We start from the raw sequence: 14,568 nt of genomic DNA, 5'->3' as shown, positions 1-14,568 counted from the left end.
GACAAGTAAAAATATGTTTTACAGAGTAATTCATGTAATCCTGAATGGATTACCTGGAGGCATCTCTTTGGGATTTTAGACCATGGAACGGTTGTTTTTTTATTCTTTATGACATTTTACTGTCAAAGTGATTATTGAGCAAAGGTCAATAAATAATCAATAATGAAAATAACTAAGTTGCATTTCAAAAATATGCACAAGAGAGTCTTTATATAACATCACTGACAGTACTGGACAGTATTATAAACCAGTGGTCAGTGTGACATGAGACAGAAGAGGTAAGTCACCACATTCAGCTCGGTAAAAAAAAAGTTTAACTCTGTCTGGCAGGGACATCAAACATGGTGGCTTTTGTGGAAGCTTTGTCACATTTCAACTAAATGTTTCAACATGTCTCACAGTGGTAGAATCAGGCGTACATTATTTATCTCAAAAGCAATGTTTAACCCTTTATCAGACAAATAACTGTATTTGGTAACTTCAGGTAATATTTCGAGAAAAAAGCTGCAAATTTACTAGATTAAAGTGGCAAATCTACAAGAAAAAATGTCAGAGATTTAAAGTGGCAAATTTGCTCGAAAAAAGTCGCAGTTTTACGAGAAAAAAGTGGGAAAAAAGCAACTTTTTTTCTCCCAGATTCACCACTTTAACCCTTAATAGGACACTCATTGAAATACTTGCAAATTTCAACCCTAGAGAATATTGGAGGATATTAAATACCGCCAGAATGTGTAAAAAAAACCATACGAAAATAATATTTTGAGAAAAAAGTTTACAAGATTAAAGTGGCAAATCAAGAGAAAAAAACGTGCAGATTTATGAGATTTAAAGTGTTGAATCTGGGGGGGGGGCTGCTTTTTCCCACTTTTTTCACGTAAATCCACAACTTTTTTCGCGCAGATTTGCCACTTTAAATCTCTTAAATCTGCGACTTTTTTTCTTGAAGATTTGCCACTTTAATCTAGCAAATTTGCAACTTTTTTCTCGAAATATTACCTGAAGTTACCAAATATAGTTCTTTGCCTGATAAAGGGTTAATAGTTGTTACGAGGTTTGAATTATCATGTAAACGATCAGTGGTGTGGTTGTGATTGTTTCCTGGGTTAAATTTTGTAGCAAATAAAACAGACCTATAGAAAGTCGCCTGGTGGTTTGAGGCTGATAAAGGTCCTCTTGTTTTCATGTCTGTTTCCTTTCTGAGTGTGTGTGCACGTTTCATGCACACATGATAGGAGGCACGGGCTCCAGCTGATTATATAACAGCACTGATGAGATTGGCTTTCCCAAATCAATGCAGAACTTTAATTTAGTGTGTATGTGTGTGTGTTTAGAGAAAATGTGCAGAAATGGAAATAGTTGCTTTCTGCCTTTGGCAACTTCAGCAACACGAGGCTGTTAAACTAAAACGCTAAAGTCATTTAGGACATGGTCAATCAGTGACCCTAACACAGGCCTGTCAGTACACACACACACACACACACACACACACACACACACACACACACACACACACACACACACACACACACACACATTTTTCCACTAGTTTTAGTTTTAATTAGTTTTTAGAGTGAGTTTGGTAGTTTAAGTTTAGTATTTTTTTGTGTGTAGTTTTTATTTGTTTTAGTGTTAGTTTTAGTCTTTTTGTAATGGGATTAAAAGAGGTCACAGTAAATTTTGCCTTTATTTCCTTTGTCTTATCCATCTTCATTATGCATGGAAAAGACATTTTCACTATAATTTTAGTTAGTTTTGTAACCATACAATACAGTTTCAGTTAATTATATATTTTTTTAAACTCTCATTTTTATATTTATTTCAGTTAACAAAAATGTTTTTTTTTCAATTTTAGTTTTCGTTATTTCGTTTCGTTTTCGTTACCTATAATAAAAGATTTCTAAACCACAGGAGCACTTCCACCACAACTTGAGTTCAGTTTTCCATTAGTTCACTGACATGGGTGGCAGGAAGTCTGAAACACACAGATCAGTAAATCTTCCTGTGTAAAAATTCCTCGTGTTCCTAAAGGTCTTGGTGTCCTAATGTGGTATTTTGGAGGATTTTTTTATTCTATCTTGAGTGATAAAATATGACACTAAATCTGTGTGGCCAAAAATGTATCTCCTGCAACAACTTGTGAGGCAAAATTAAGCATAGGAACGGCCATGCCTCAGCTCTCAGTTCTCAGTTCTGGGAAATGGATGCGGTGGTAACACGATGATAAGTCTGTTGGTGTCACCTAGAGCAGCTGACTGATAAGCAGTGAGTTGTGTAGAGTCCCAGGGAGCCACACTCTCTGACTGTACGTCCATGTGTGCCCTCTCCTTTCCACAGAACCCCTACGGTCCTTATAACACATGGCTCCTCTAATCCGGATCAAATTACAGCGATACAAAATTTGAAAATGGAAGCCTTTTGTAATTTCATGCACTTTGCAATGTCCGTTCTCTCCTTCTTTATCTGGAACACGCTGATTAAAGGAACAATTGAATAAGTGCTTTAATTAGAAGTCAAACTAAGAAAGTCAATCATGGCACAATGGAGCACCCCCTATCACAGAGGTCTAATTGTGTCTAAAAATGCCTCAGGGCTCATTCATTGATCCCTCTCAGCTCCAGGAAGTAACTTGGCACTTTATAAAAGTTGACAAGTTCCATATTCACATATTCCATATTCAGGAACATGGGTAGAGCCTTGTAGAACCTGATAATGTAATAAATTCCTGATAATGTAATAACTTCCCGATAATGTAATAACCCTGATAATGTAATAAAAATCTGCACTTGAGTCCATTGAAAATGTAATAAAACCTGATAATGTAATAAATTCCGGATAATGTAATCACCCCGATAATGTAATAAAGTGCATTTCCCAATAATGTAATACACTTTTTTACCAATAATGTAATAAAGTATAACACCAAGCACCTTTAGATTTCAAGAAGCTGTTGAATGCATTCGTGTTGTCATGGATACCTCTTTGGTGAAAAATGGATGAACGGGTCAAAAGTGAATAAACATTCAAGTTTGACCTGTTGGTGGCGCTAGAGCTCTTGAGCTAGAGTTGCCTACACAGTATCACCACTTGAACCCAAGTAATGGCTGGTCTGCTGTTAAATTATTTCAATATTGGGGAATGAAGGCTAACCTGATAATGTAATAACCTCCATTAATGTTATACTTTATTACATTATTGGTAAAAAAGTGTATTACATAATTGGGAAATGCACTTTATTACATTATCGGGAAGTTATTACATTATCAGGTTTTATTACATTTTCAATGGACTCAAGTGCAGATTTTAATTACATTATTAGGAATTTATTACATTATCAGGACTTGCGAAATAAAGGCTAACCTGATAATGTAATAACCTCCCATTAATGTTATACTTTATTACATTATCGGTAAAAAGTGTATTACATTATTGGGAAATGCACTTTATTACATTATCGGGAAGTTATTACATTATCAGATTTTATTACATTTTCAATGGACTCAAGTGCAGATTTTTTAGAAGATATTTTTTTGGGCATTTTGTAGCTTTTATTGACAGTATAGATATTGAGAGTGAAAGGGGGAGACAGAGGGGAAGACATGCGGGAAAGGGCTCCGAGCCGGATTCGAACCCGGGCCGCCCGCTTACGAGGACCGGGCCTCTGTGGTATGCGCTCTACCAGGTGTGCCACCGGGAACACCCCTTAAGTGCAGATTTTTATTACATTATCAGGGTAATTACATTATTGGGAACTTATTACATTATCAGGTTCTACAAGCCTTTATTGATGAATAAGTGAAGTAACACACTGATTCCTCATAACTCACTGAAAGCATACAGTGCAGTGTAGTCCCTGTTTTTTTTCCTTTTTTTGAAGGACATTTAAGGGAGGGGCGGGTGTTAGCTACTGTACGCTGCTACTTTCCTGCGAATGAGAGGAACAATGTCTGGAAATGAGTCAAGCCCTGGTACATGTCCTGTCCTAGAGAGATATGGTAGTACCACCCTGTTCTCCTGCTACATGACTCTCCACAGGAGCTACAGTACAACACCAGCAGGCTGTCTACTCTTCTTTATCCCTTCCACGGACAACATGGCAGGACTGTGTGCGTTAGCCTTTGCATCCGGAGGTGTAGTATTGTGTTTTGATTCACCATCTGAGAAAGCGTTTGACTTGTCTGCTCTGGCTCCTTTTGTCTGCGTCTTTCTAACTCTCTTTCTGGCACCTTGGCAGAAAAAAATGGGGCAATGCAACACTCATTGTTCTCCAGAGGGAGATGTTGTAATAGGTCAGCTCTTTGAAGGCCTGCTAGTCAAGAGCAAGCGGTGTGTTGCAGGCACATGTCTGAGGCAGCTGGGTCTCTGTTTGGCAACTTCGCATGGCTTTCAGGCTGGGAGGACGGTCCTAGCAAGATGTAAACAAGAACTCATCCCCCACCCCCCCGATCCTGAAATTGTTTTTTAATTGGATGCAGGAAGAAATAACATCTGCTATAACCAGAGGGGGGTTCAGGAGAGTGTCATTATCTGTGGTGGGACTGATAATCTGATTATTATGGGTAAAACATGAAACAATAGATGAGACTGGGGAATCCCACTGGTGTGTTTATCTTTAGTTGTGGTTTACATTGACCTATTTTTGGGTCAGTAATGTGACAATATTTACAGTATCATGATGATGAGACAGCAGAAAGTGACTGTAGTGATTATCTGCCATCATGAAACCACTCTTGGTTCATTTGTCTGTTCTCTGCATGTATTTGCCACTACAGCAACACTCTTCCTCGCTTGAATCTAATTTGGTGTGTGAGTTCATACTTCACACACGCTAACCTCATTTGAAGATGTGCCCCTGGTACACCCGAGGCTATGAGTGAAGTCAGGCTGTTGTTGTTTAAAACGTGTTTTTTTTCTTCGAAGCTACACTCCTTTGTGATAAATGTGAAGCCTGCTTTAACTCCAGTTTTAAAGAAAACAGTGTCCTTCAGAAATTCATTGACATTAGTCCAAATCCCCACTTCTTTGAATAGAAGACCGCTAGTGGTAATTCAATTATTATTATTATTTTCAAAAGAGACTTTATTAAAAAGGAATCCAAGTAGTCGAGCTCATTGAATCAACATGAGATAAATCAGACCTGATCCAAAATCCGACAACTAAAAGGACCAAAAAATAAATAAAAATCAGCACCATCCACAAATAAATAAACCACTCCAGTCCAAAAGAGAAGCGATTTCCTACACTTCACATCTGTATTTTACATCCAGTATTGACACACAGGACACAAGACCCATGGCAGTAAAGCAGGACCATACAAACCCCAATAAGACTCAATATAATTGGGACCCTACCAGCCTCCAGTAGACAAAATGGACATGTGAAGCTGCAACTCCCAGTTTGAGCCTTTAAAACAGGGCTATTCTATTAAAATAGTGACAATAATTCTTCCCAGCAAAGGTCTGAAACCTCATCTGACTGAATTTCCTCCTGTAGCCTACATGTACTTTATCAAATCAATGTTAAAAGTCAGGTAGTATACTTTTTACATACAGACACATTGGACATGTATGACACTTCATTAGTTCTAGAATAATGAACTTCAGGCCTACATGTCAAGCAAAATACAATATAACAGAATCTTATTATAAGATTAGAATAAAATAAATCAAAGGTGCCACTTGTAGAAAAAGTGCTAAGAGAGCTTTATCTGCCCCATTTATGTCTTTACATTTCTCCATTTCTTCCATTCCTCGAGAGAGACATGGGCCAGTGTCTGCCCCGCCTCGAGTGTTGAATATTATCTTAAATGGATTTAATACCATTCTCAAAGGTGCTCAGTGGTGAACCTGTAACAGGACTTGGTTTTAATGATGTTCATAGCGGAGAAGGCGGGCTCTCAGCTGTAAGTCGGTCCCAACAGTCTCACAGCAGGAAGTAGCAGGTCAGGTACTTTATGCTCCATGCTGTCATCTTTCTCAGCTCTTAGATGAACAATCAGTTTGGTTGGCCTGGACTATTTACTGGATAGGCTCTCTATAGCCATGGAACTCTGTGAAGATTATTATTTATTGTCATTGATTTATCAGAAATTGGTCACAGGTCCTGATAGAACAATGCCATAGCCAGACCTGCGGTCTTTAAAACAATTGAGACTTTAATTTCTTAAAATCTTTCAAAACTGGTTTCAAATCTTGAAGAATAACTTACAGGTACATCTAAAAAAAATAGAATATTGTGAAAAAGTAATATTCTTTGTCACTTATTTCAGCAAGTGAAACTCATATATTTTATAGATTCTTTACACGTAGAGTGAAATATTTCAAGCCTGTATTTCTTGTAATTTTGATGATTCTGGCTTAGAGATAATGAAAACACAAAACTCAGTGTCTCAGAAAATTAGAATATTGTGAAAGAGTGTAATGTGCTGGTCCTGGGTCAGTGGTGGTTTGGGGCCATGTCCTCTGCTGCTGTTGCTCCACTGTGTTTTCTGAAGTCCTATCTCACTTACTAACCATGAGAAGTTAAGACAGCAATCCCAAAACCATCGGATTTTGTTTAAAATGTTAAGAAACTGTCTAGTGCATAGAAATTACATCACTTTTTCCCTGATTGAGCCACACCCACTTCAGACCAGTGACAACAGCCATGATCAAAACACAAACACACAAGTGTCCAAAAATATTTTTGATACATGTTTTTACTTTGGTGGAAAATGTTCAATGTGTTCAAGAAGAATCTCATCGTTCATTAGAAGCGACATGGAAAAATACACGTTTTTACCACCATGTTCTTCCACAATTTACCTACTGACTATTTACTACTTACTCTCACTTACTCTTATATAATATAATATATCACTAAATAATTTTACGCATGGAGTCATTAGTTTGATGATAGTCAATAGTAATTGACCCTGGACTGGTGTTTGATAAAACTATTGCCACTGTAGATACTCCACAGTTGAATGTGTTTCAGCCCTGAGCTGCTAAAGTTTTCTTTATGAAATGGTTTACACCAACCATGCTGTATCATACAACAATGTCATCAAAATATGCTTCGAGACATTATTATTTTAAATGGACTGCCAAGATTATTGATGGAATATTCACTATTTAAACCCAGAGGTTGATGAATGTGGTCTGTATGCAGCTAAACACACTTTTAAGAGGAAAACTTTTAGCCATATATTTAACCCATAAGAACCCATGGTGACACCAATGTAACAAACACTTTACATCTTCTATAATCTCCCATATTCAGCTTTATGCTTCACATTAACTCATTAAATCCCTAAGTGACGTATACTCAGCACCCTGGTGTGGTGGTCATGTGACTTTGACAAGAAGTAACTTCTCCAAAATGTGGCTGTGACTGGAAACTGTTGGACTGGAAAAAAGTAGCTAATTTTAAAAAGCTTATTTTTTGTGACAAGGCTAAGTTTAAACCCATTTAACAATTCTAATCCGTTAATAGTTTTTCCTGTATTGCATTTAACTTGTACTGACCATATTTCTTGCACAAATTAAAGTCACAATTTTGATAAATGTTATGGAGATGCAAAATAAAAGGGTAAATTTGTGTCTCTGTAAGCAGGAAATGTGTCTAGTTTTTTTTCTATTTTAAAATAAGAAATATAAACATAAAGACCATAAACGCCCATTGTAATGTTTATGTCTCATCACAGATCTTTGACATTTAGGGGTAAAAATTTTTTTTAAAACATCAGAAATGTGTTCTATGTGGTCCACTTATAGAACACATCCTTTAAGGATAACTGGCTCTGGGTTCTTATGGGTTAAACTTCTTCTGATTAACCACTCATATGTTCATCAACACTCTGATTAAAGACAAAGCTACGCTCTGCAATTTACCACTTAGTTCAAACATCTGTTTCAAATAATTATTTAATCACATACACTGTATTTAGCATCTGATGTGGGCACTGAGGAATCAAACATAATGTGTAGGTTCACCTTCCTTACACACAATGTCTCAGAGGCACACTGTGCCCCCCCGCCCCAAATCCATCACTCACCCACGAATACAGGCACGGGGGAAGAAATACTGGGTAACTATGGAAACACAGCGCAGTGATTCTTCAAGGCAGCCGGCACTTTCCTTTAAAGGCCTCCGGTTAACAGGATTAGAGGGAATCCACAGAAGAGACCCCAAAGAGCACCGCCTCTTTGTGTCTTTCTCTCTGATCTCTGCTGCCCTGGCTCAGACACACAGATACACAGATACTAGAATCACAAAAACACTCACAGTCACAATGCTGAAAGGCAGCTGTTGAGTGTACACGCAAGACTTGCAGAAGCCTCCATTGTAATGCTACTTGTGACATTAGAACTTTGGTGTCATATCCTTTTATTCTGAGTCAGTTTTGCTGTAGTGTTGCCTGTAAATCCTCATCTAGAACCCCGTGTACCAAATGTCTGGCACTGTGTTTAAATCCCTCTCTGTGACGGCTTATTTGCATACAGACTTGAGCACAACTTAAATCTTTGGCTGGGACAAGACTCAGTGCTTGTCAATACTGCTTGCCAACAAAATCCGACTTATACATCTTTTGGCTGGCATAATGACACTGTGTAGTACATTTGGAAAACGCTGAAGGACGGTGATAAAGAACAGATTCTTAGCTTTAACATCACAGACAAGAGTTTGCCCCAGGGCATGCAATTTTAAACACAGCTCTGCACCAATTGCTCAAGATATGAACAGCAAATCTGATTTGTTTCCGCACAACGTCATGATCCTTTTTCATAACAGGAGAAGGGGGAATTTGTTGTTAGGACATAGTTGTACTTGCAGAATGTATCATCATAATAGCTAACTAACAGCAGGTATATGGTGGATTGTGGCTACCATAGCAACAGAGGCAAAAAATGAGTGGGTGGAGGAGGATATCACAGCCGCACCCATCACTGGAGCAACCAACCAGACTGAAAAACCAGTGCAGACGGGGAGGCACTGAGAGCAGCTGGTGAATATTTAGTGAGTCAGGAGGGCAACGCCTGATGCGGATCAGCCAACCACTTCACTACTTGCAGTGGTGATCTTTTTTGTGGCTTCTACATAAAACAACGCATGTAAATTGGCTGATCATTTATTGATTTATTTTGCAGCAGGTTTTTAACAGTTAATACTGCATAATGGGTTATAAAGTCCACTTCCCTATGCCTTTTAAAGGGGCACTCTATATGCCTTACACGGTGAGGTTTACTTGTTACTAGAGTTGTCATGATACTAAGATTTTCAACTCGATACCGATACTCAGGAAAATATTCGATTCTCGATACCATTTTCGATACCACAAGGATAAAAACAAAGAAACCAAAATTTAACAGAAATATTTTTAACAAGAAGAAAAATGCAACGTAAAAATTAACAGAACCACAGGTTAAATATTTATAATAAAAAATAGTTGTGCAAAAAGAAACTGCAGCTATGATAACAAGCTTCAGGTCTGAGGTAGTGCAAAAAATAAATAAATACAATAAACAATAACAATTAGAAAAATATTTCGTATGCTTTGCGCAATATTAGGCAAGCTTGATAAGTCGACTTTTCTCTCAACATTTTAGTATCTATACTTTTTTGAGTATTGATACTTTTGACAACCCTACTTGTTACTATTGTGTACCAGGATTATCTCAGTTTTGGCTTTGAATGAAATGGGTGTTTACCAGACAGTTTAATTATTATATGATACAATATATACAATAAACAGTAACAATAAATTAACCTTAAACTGTAAAAATCACAATATCTCTACCTCTGCTTTGTTGGTTTTGACCATTACTTTCAGGTTTTCAAACTTTATCTGAGTAGGATATTTGTGACTCTCCGTTTCAAGCCCACTGGTCTCTACTGAAGACTTTACTCTTTAAAAACAGCTCACAAATATATACTTTCATATTTTCAGTGGTGGATGAGTTTACATTGGCATCCCAACCCGGCAGGTACAACACATTTGTGCTGCTCATCTTGATTGCTGTGCACTGCAAATTATTTGTTTCTTACCAAGATAAAAAAAAACCTTAGATTTAGAAGTGTTAGAAAATGTATCTTGTTTTAAGAGTTAATTTCTTATTTTAAGTGTTCAACATGCTTATTTCTAATAATAATCTACTAATCTTAATTTAATACATTTTGTGAAGTGAAATTATCTTTCCATGCAGCAAGATAATTTTCATCAGATTTAGTGTTTTTATCTTGTTTTTAGACACACCTTTTTTGCAATGCAGTAACACTGGTCTTAAGATGTTAATGTTAGCCTTTTTTGTAAGCTAACGCTAGCCTGCTAAGTCTAACTAGCTACCTAGCACCTGATGTTGAGCACAGTGCAGTTAAACAAATGAAATAGAATTATTGATACACCCTCCCAAGACCCTAACATAAGACGTTTGTGGTTCGAGACCAGCAAAGACCTGGACCACTCTAGAACCAGTTTTCCTGGCCGGTTCTTTGGCTGTTTAAAGCGAGGAACTGGTTTGAGATTAGGCGAACCCTCTGACTGTCTTGGTCAAAAATGGGTATATAATCGACAGTGTGTGTTCACTTTTTTTTCTAAAGCACAGAGAAAGAAGATATATCAGCTTTTTTTGGGGAGTTATTGTTAAAAAGAAAACAGAAAATAGCCAGAGATATTCTTTACAGTAGCTTATTTCAACAGTGTATAACAGAGTCATGTTCAGCAAAACTCAGTTTTAGCTTCAGCCAACAAGAAGGATTGACATCTAGTACAAAATATGGTGGACCCTTTAAAGTTTTAGGTATTCCTTTTTTCTGTTGGATGAGAGTGTTTGAGGTTGATGAGGATGGTTTCAGATTTGAGCAGGGAATACTCAGTCTGTCGGGATAAATGTTTCCCATGTGTATCAACCTGAAATATCCAGTTTTGCCACTTTTTCTGAGCCAGCCTTTTGGAATTGGATAGCTAAACCTTTCTTTGCCACACAGTATAATAATTCAAATAAAGCTAGTGTTGTCTGGGGACAAGTTTCTCATGTGAATCAGATAAGGATAAGATATTCTCATAAAAAACGTGTTAAGCAGTTCCATAGTAAATATCTTATCATGCTGTGTCATATGCATCATATCAGTGGTGGACAATAACTGCATGATGCCCGAATGGTGACACATCAGCAAATCCATTAATGTGTGTCATGTTTGTGATAGCGCGTTACTCAGCTCCTCTTCATTTCCACGACTGCTGGTAGTGCAGCAAATTAAATTGTTATTTTAAGCGCGGCCTGATGTAACACCCTGAAATCAAAATGTCCTGCTGCTAATAGAAATATAATGGTTGGCTATAATAATTTCCTATAGTAATTACTCGTTGAGTGATTATCTGCACACCGAGAGTTGATGGGACCATCACTAAGTAATATGAACAACAGACATAATGTTTAATGGTTATACAACTTGTAACTGTGTTCCCTTGACATTGGTGCTGGATGTTTAGATTGGACTGTGGCCTGGCATGTTTTTTTTTGTTTTTTTACACCTTGTTGCTAACAACGTGTGTGTAAAAATAGGCTTCACCATGTGGTTATTTCACATAAACTATGTATTTATTGAATTACCAGAAAACATGCTATGTTCTGCTAAGCTTCTCTCCAGATTGACAGCTCACCGTTTTATGGACCAGTCAAGGTAGCCACGCCCCAAATCATAAGCTCCTTTATCATCTATTTTCTTCTAAATGGGATCATTATTTACACATTTAGCATCATATTGTCTTGAAGAAGACTTGAAACTAGCGATTGAGACCACAAGATTAATTTTGTATTGGGATAGATAGGACCGGAGTTCAGTTGCAACTGCCCAAAGATTGCAGGATTAAGGCACTTCCGGGTTTGCTTCACTGCTCAGACCGGGAGATGGCGTCTGTGTGATGATTGTTTTTGAGATATGACATTACCTATTTCAGGATAGAAGAATTTGGTTTGATCGCCCAGCACTAGTTTAGGCACAAAAGCTACTTGGGAAAGAATGAGGAAAATTATGTTTAAAACATAACAAGTTTAAAGACCCCCAGTGTTGACTGGTGGCTTAAAGATGAAGCTAACAGCAGTCTCAAGTGTCACATTATTTGTTGAACCATCCATTCACCCTGACTTTCTCCCTCAAAATACTTAAATACAAATAAGCGCTACTCAAAATTAAGATCCAACAGATGAAAATGCAATGAAGTCAAATTATGCTGCAAGTATGTTGCCATTTATCATATAAAGATCTGTGCATTTAAAAGTTACCCACTCTCCCAACAACTAATGTTAATATTATACAATGTTATACAAATATATTAATGGTGTATATATAGAATATACACAAAAAAAAAACAATACTGCATATTAATTAATTCAATCAGTGCAACATTTTTACACTTAAAAATATAGAGTTGATTTGAAAGCTCTCAAATCAGTTAAACAAAACATGAGTATTGGATACATTTAATTAATATTTTCAAGTACGTCTGAATGAATTGACTTGGCTCAATTACCACATACATTGAGTAAATGTAACTGAAATATTATGTTAACCATATGGAAAACCTGAGTAGAAATCACTAAACAAACTGACTAAATATAATTGAAAACATTTGTAGGATATCACTGATAATTTGCTTAAGATTTACTTACAAAAATGTGTTGTACTGACTTATTTTACACTTATTGTACACTTATTATTACAAATATTTAAACCATGTAATCTGTGAGTCAAATATTAATTTATTTTGAAGAAGTAAACTTAATTCATATATGGATATTTTACACAAACATTCCTGTTGGAGTTCTACTAATTAATTTTGATGTAGTCAATTCAAATACACATCATGATGATATTAAGCATTTTTATTTAGTATGCATACCTATATATTACTGTCACATTTACATCTACAGGCTCCTTGAATCATTTCTTAGAGTTTCGCTATTTTTCTTATAGCGGATAATAATCAGGTTTAAATGATAAAACGGCAGGTAATAACTGTTTGGATTTGAAAAATTATAAAATAGAACCACAATGAACGATCACAACCCCATCCCTAATAAGGAATAATAATGTGTCTGAGAGGTTTGTTCCAGCAAATCATAATAACAAATAATTAATCTCTGCAAAGATAATATTTTTTTTAATGATTTTAAATCATTGTTTGATATGACAACAGAAGTTTCAGCACACTGCTTGGTGCACATTAGTGCCCTGCAGTTTTATTAATAGCTGACTACATGCTCCTATTATAAATAGCTACACCTTCAAGGTTTTATCTGAATAAAAGGTATTTTGGAGCACTTATAATTCATCACCAGGAGTAAAACAAAAAGAGTGATAGAGGCCCTGAGGAAAGGAAGATGCAGGGAGGGAAGGAAGAAGATGAAAGGAAAAGGGTGAAAGAAGAGAGTGGATGCGTGTGTGTGTGTGTGTGTGTGTGTGTGTGTGTGTGTGTGTGTGTGTGTGTGTGTGTGAGCATGCGTATACGTCCTAGAGAAAGCTGGTGTGTGTCTTCCCCTCACTTGAACTCAGACTTGTCATGAAGGAAGAGCTGCTGGACCTTTCCCCTCAGCGTTCACTCTTTTCGTATCACTCCACCTCTCCATCTTTCTCCCTCTGGTTTCAGCACACATTCATCCTCATTAGTCCCTCATCATGCGCATACTCTACAACTGTTTCCTCTCTCTCCTAGAATCGATCTACCGCCGTGGGGCCAGAAGATGGAGGAAACTCTACCGAGTCAACGGACACCTCTTCCAGGCCAAGCGCTTTAACAGGGTGAGTGTCTTTACATTCGGCTGATACGTACTCCCGACTGGAGACTTCATGCAGTAATGCCTGAACAATGCTTCTGTCAGTTCAGTTAATTGAGCCCGTTTTCACCGGGGAATACAGGGATTATGACTAACTTGGTGTTGCTTGAAGACAAGAAGTTATAAAGTCATGTGCTTGCTGTCTTATTAGGGGAAGTTTGGTGTATCACCAGAATGTGTTTTAATGCTTACTGGGATGCAGCGTGACCAATTTTAGTATTCATATTAACAACTGGACTTTCTCACCTCTGTATTTTCCTAAAAATGTCGGGGAGTGACAAATGAGTAAAAGAAGAAATAGTAGCATTAGTCTGACTGTGCCATCTGTGCCATCATTTTGTAGGAGCAGTTATTTCTCAAAAAATCTGAATAATCTGCAGTGATCTCATCAACACTTGTTTATGGTTGGAATTGATTCAAGCTTTAACAAAGGAAGATGACATGTCCACTCATAATGCAGTCTACAGAGCTATGATGAGCACAACACCGGACTGAGTTGAACCAATTAAAAAATGTAGAATGTTTAAAACCAAAAGGAAAGTACATTTGGGCAAGAAAATTATTTCACGGTAAATCCTTACTGAATATTCACATACTTGCTTTTTATGGGATTTTTAACATCAACTCACTTCATCATAAACTTCTACCTGTGGTGAAGACTATGAGATGTAGATAGAAAAAGATAGTAAATTGAGGTTATTGGTCAAAAATGTTAAAAATTTGGTTTATTTTGTATTTACTGTGGTTTGTAGAAGCA

The 14,568-nt window shown here is 37.0% G+C and overlaps 1 protein-coding gene across 2 annotated transcripts in view; it reads left to right on the top strand.

Annotated features, from left to right (window-relative positions):
• prkcz (protein kinase C, zeta) overlaps positions 1–14,568 on the top strand; it is a 175,155-nt gene that overhangs the window by 67,004 nt on the left and 93,583 nt on the right. For both annotated transcript variants that reach the window (XM_059333243.1, XM_059333244.1), the window contains one exon: positions 13,691–13,776. In XM_059333243.1, the coding sequence (XP_059189226.1) occupies positions 13,691–13,776 (86 nt within the window). The remainder of the gene's footprint in view (positions 1–13,690; positions 13,777–14,568) is intronic.

Source organism: Centropristis striata, chromosome 5 (assembly GCF_030273125.1).
Source record: "Centropristis striata isolate RG_2023a ecotype Rhode Island chromosome 5, C.striata_1.0, whole genome shotgun sequence".
In the NCBI taxonomy this organism is placed as follows: Eukaryota; Metazoa; Chordata; class Actinopteri; order Perciformes; family Serranidae; genus Centropristis; species Centropristis striata.
This window is presented reverse-complemented; position numbering and strand designations above follow the sequence as displayed.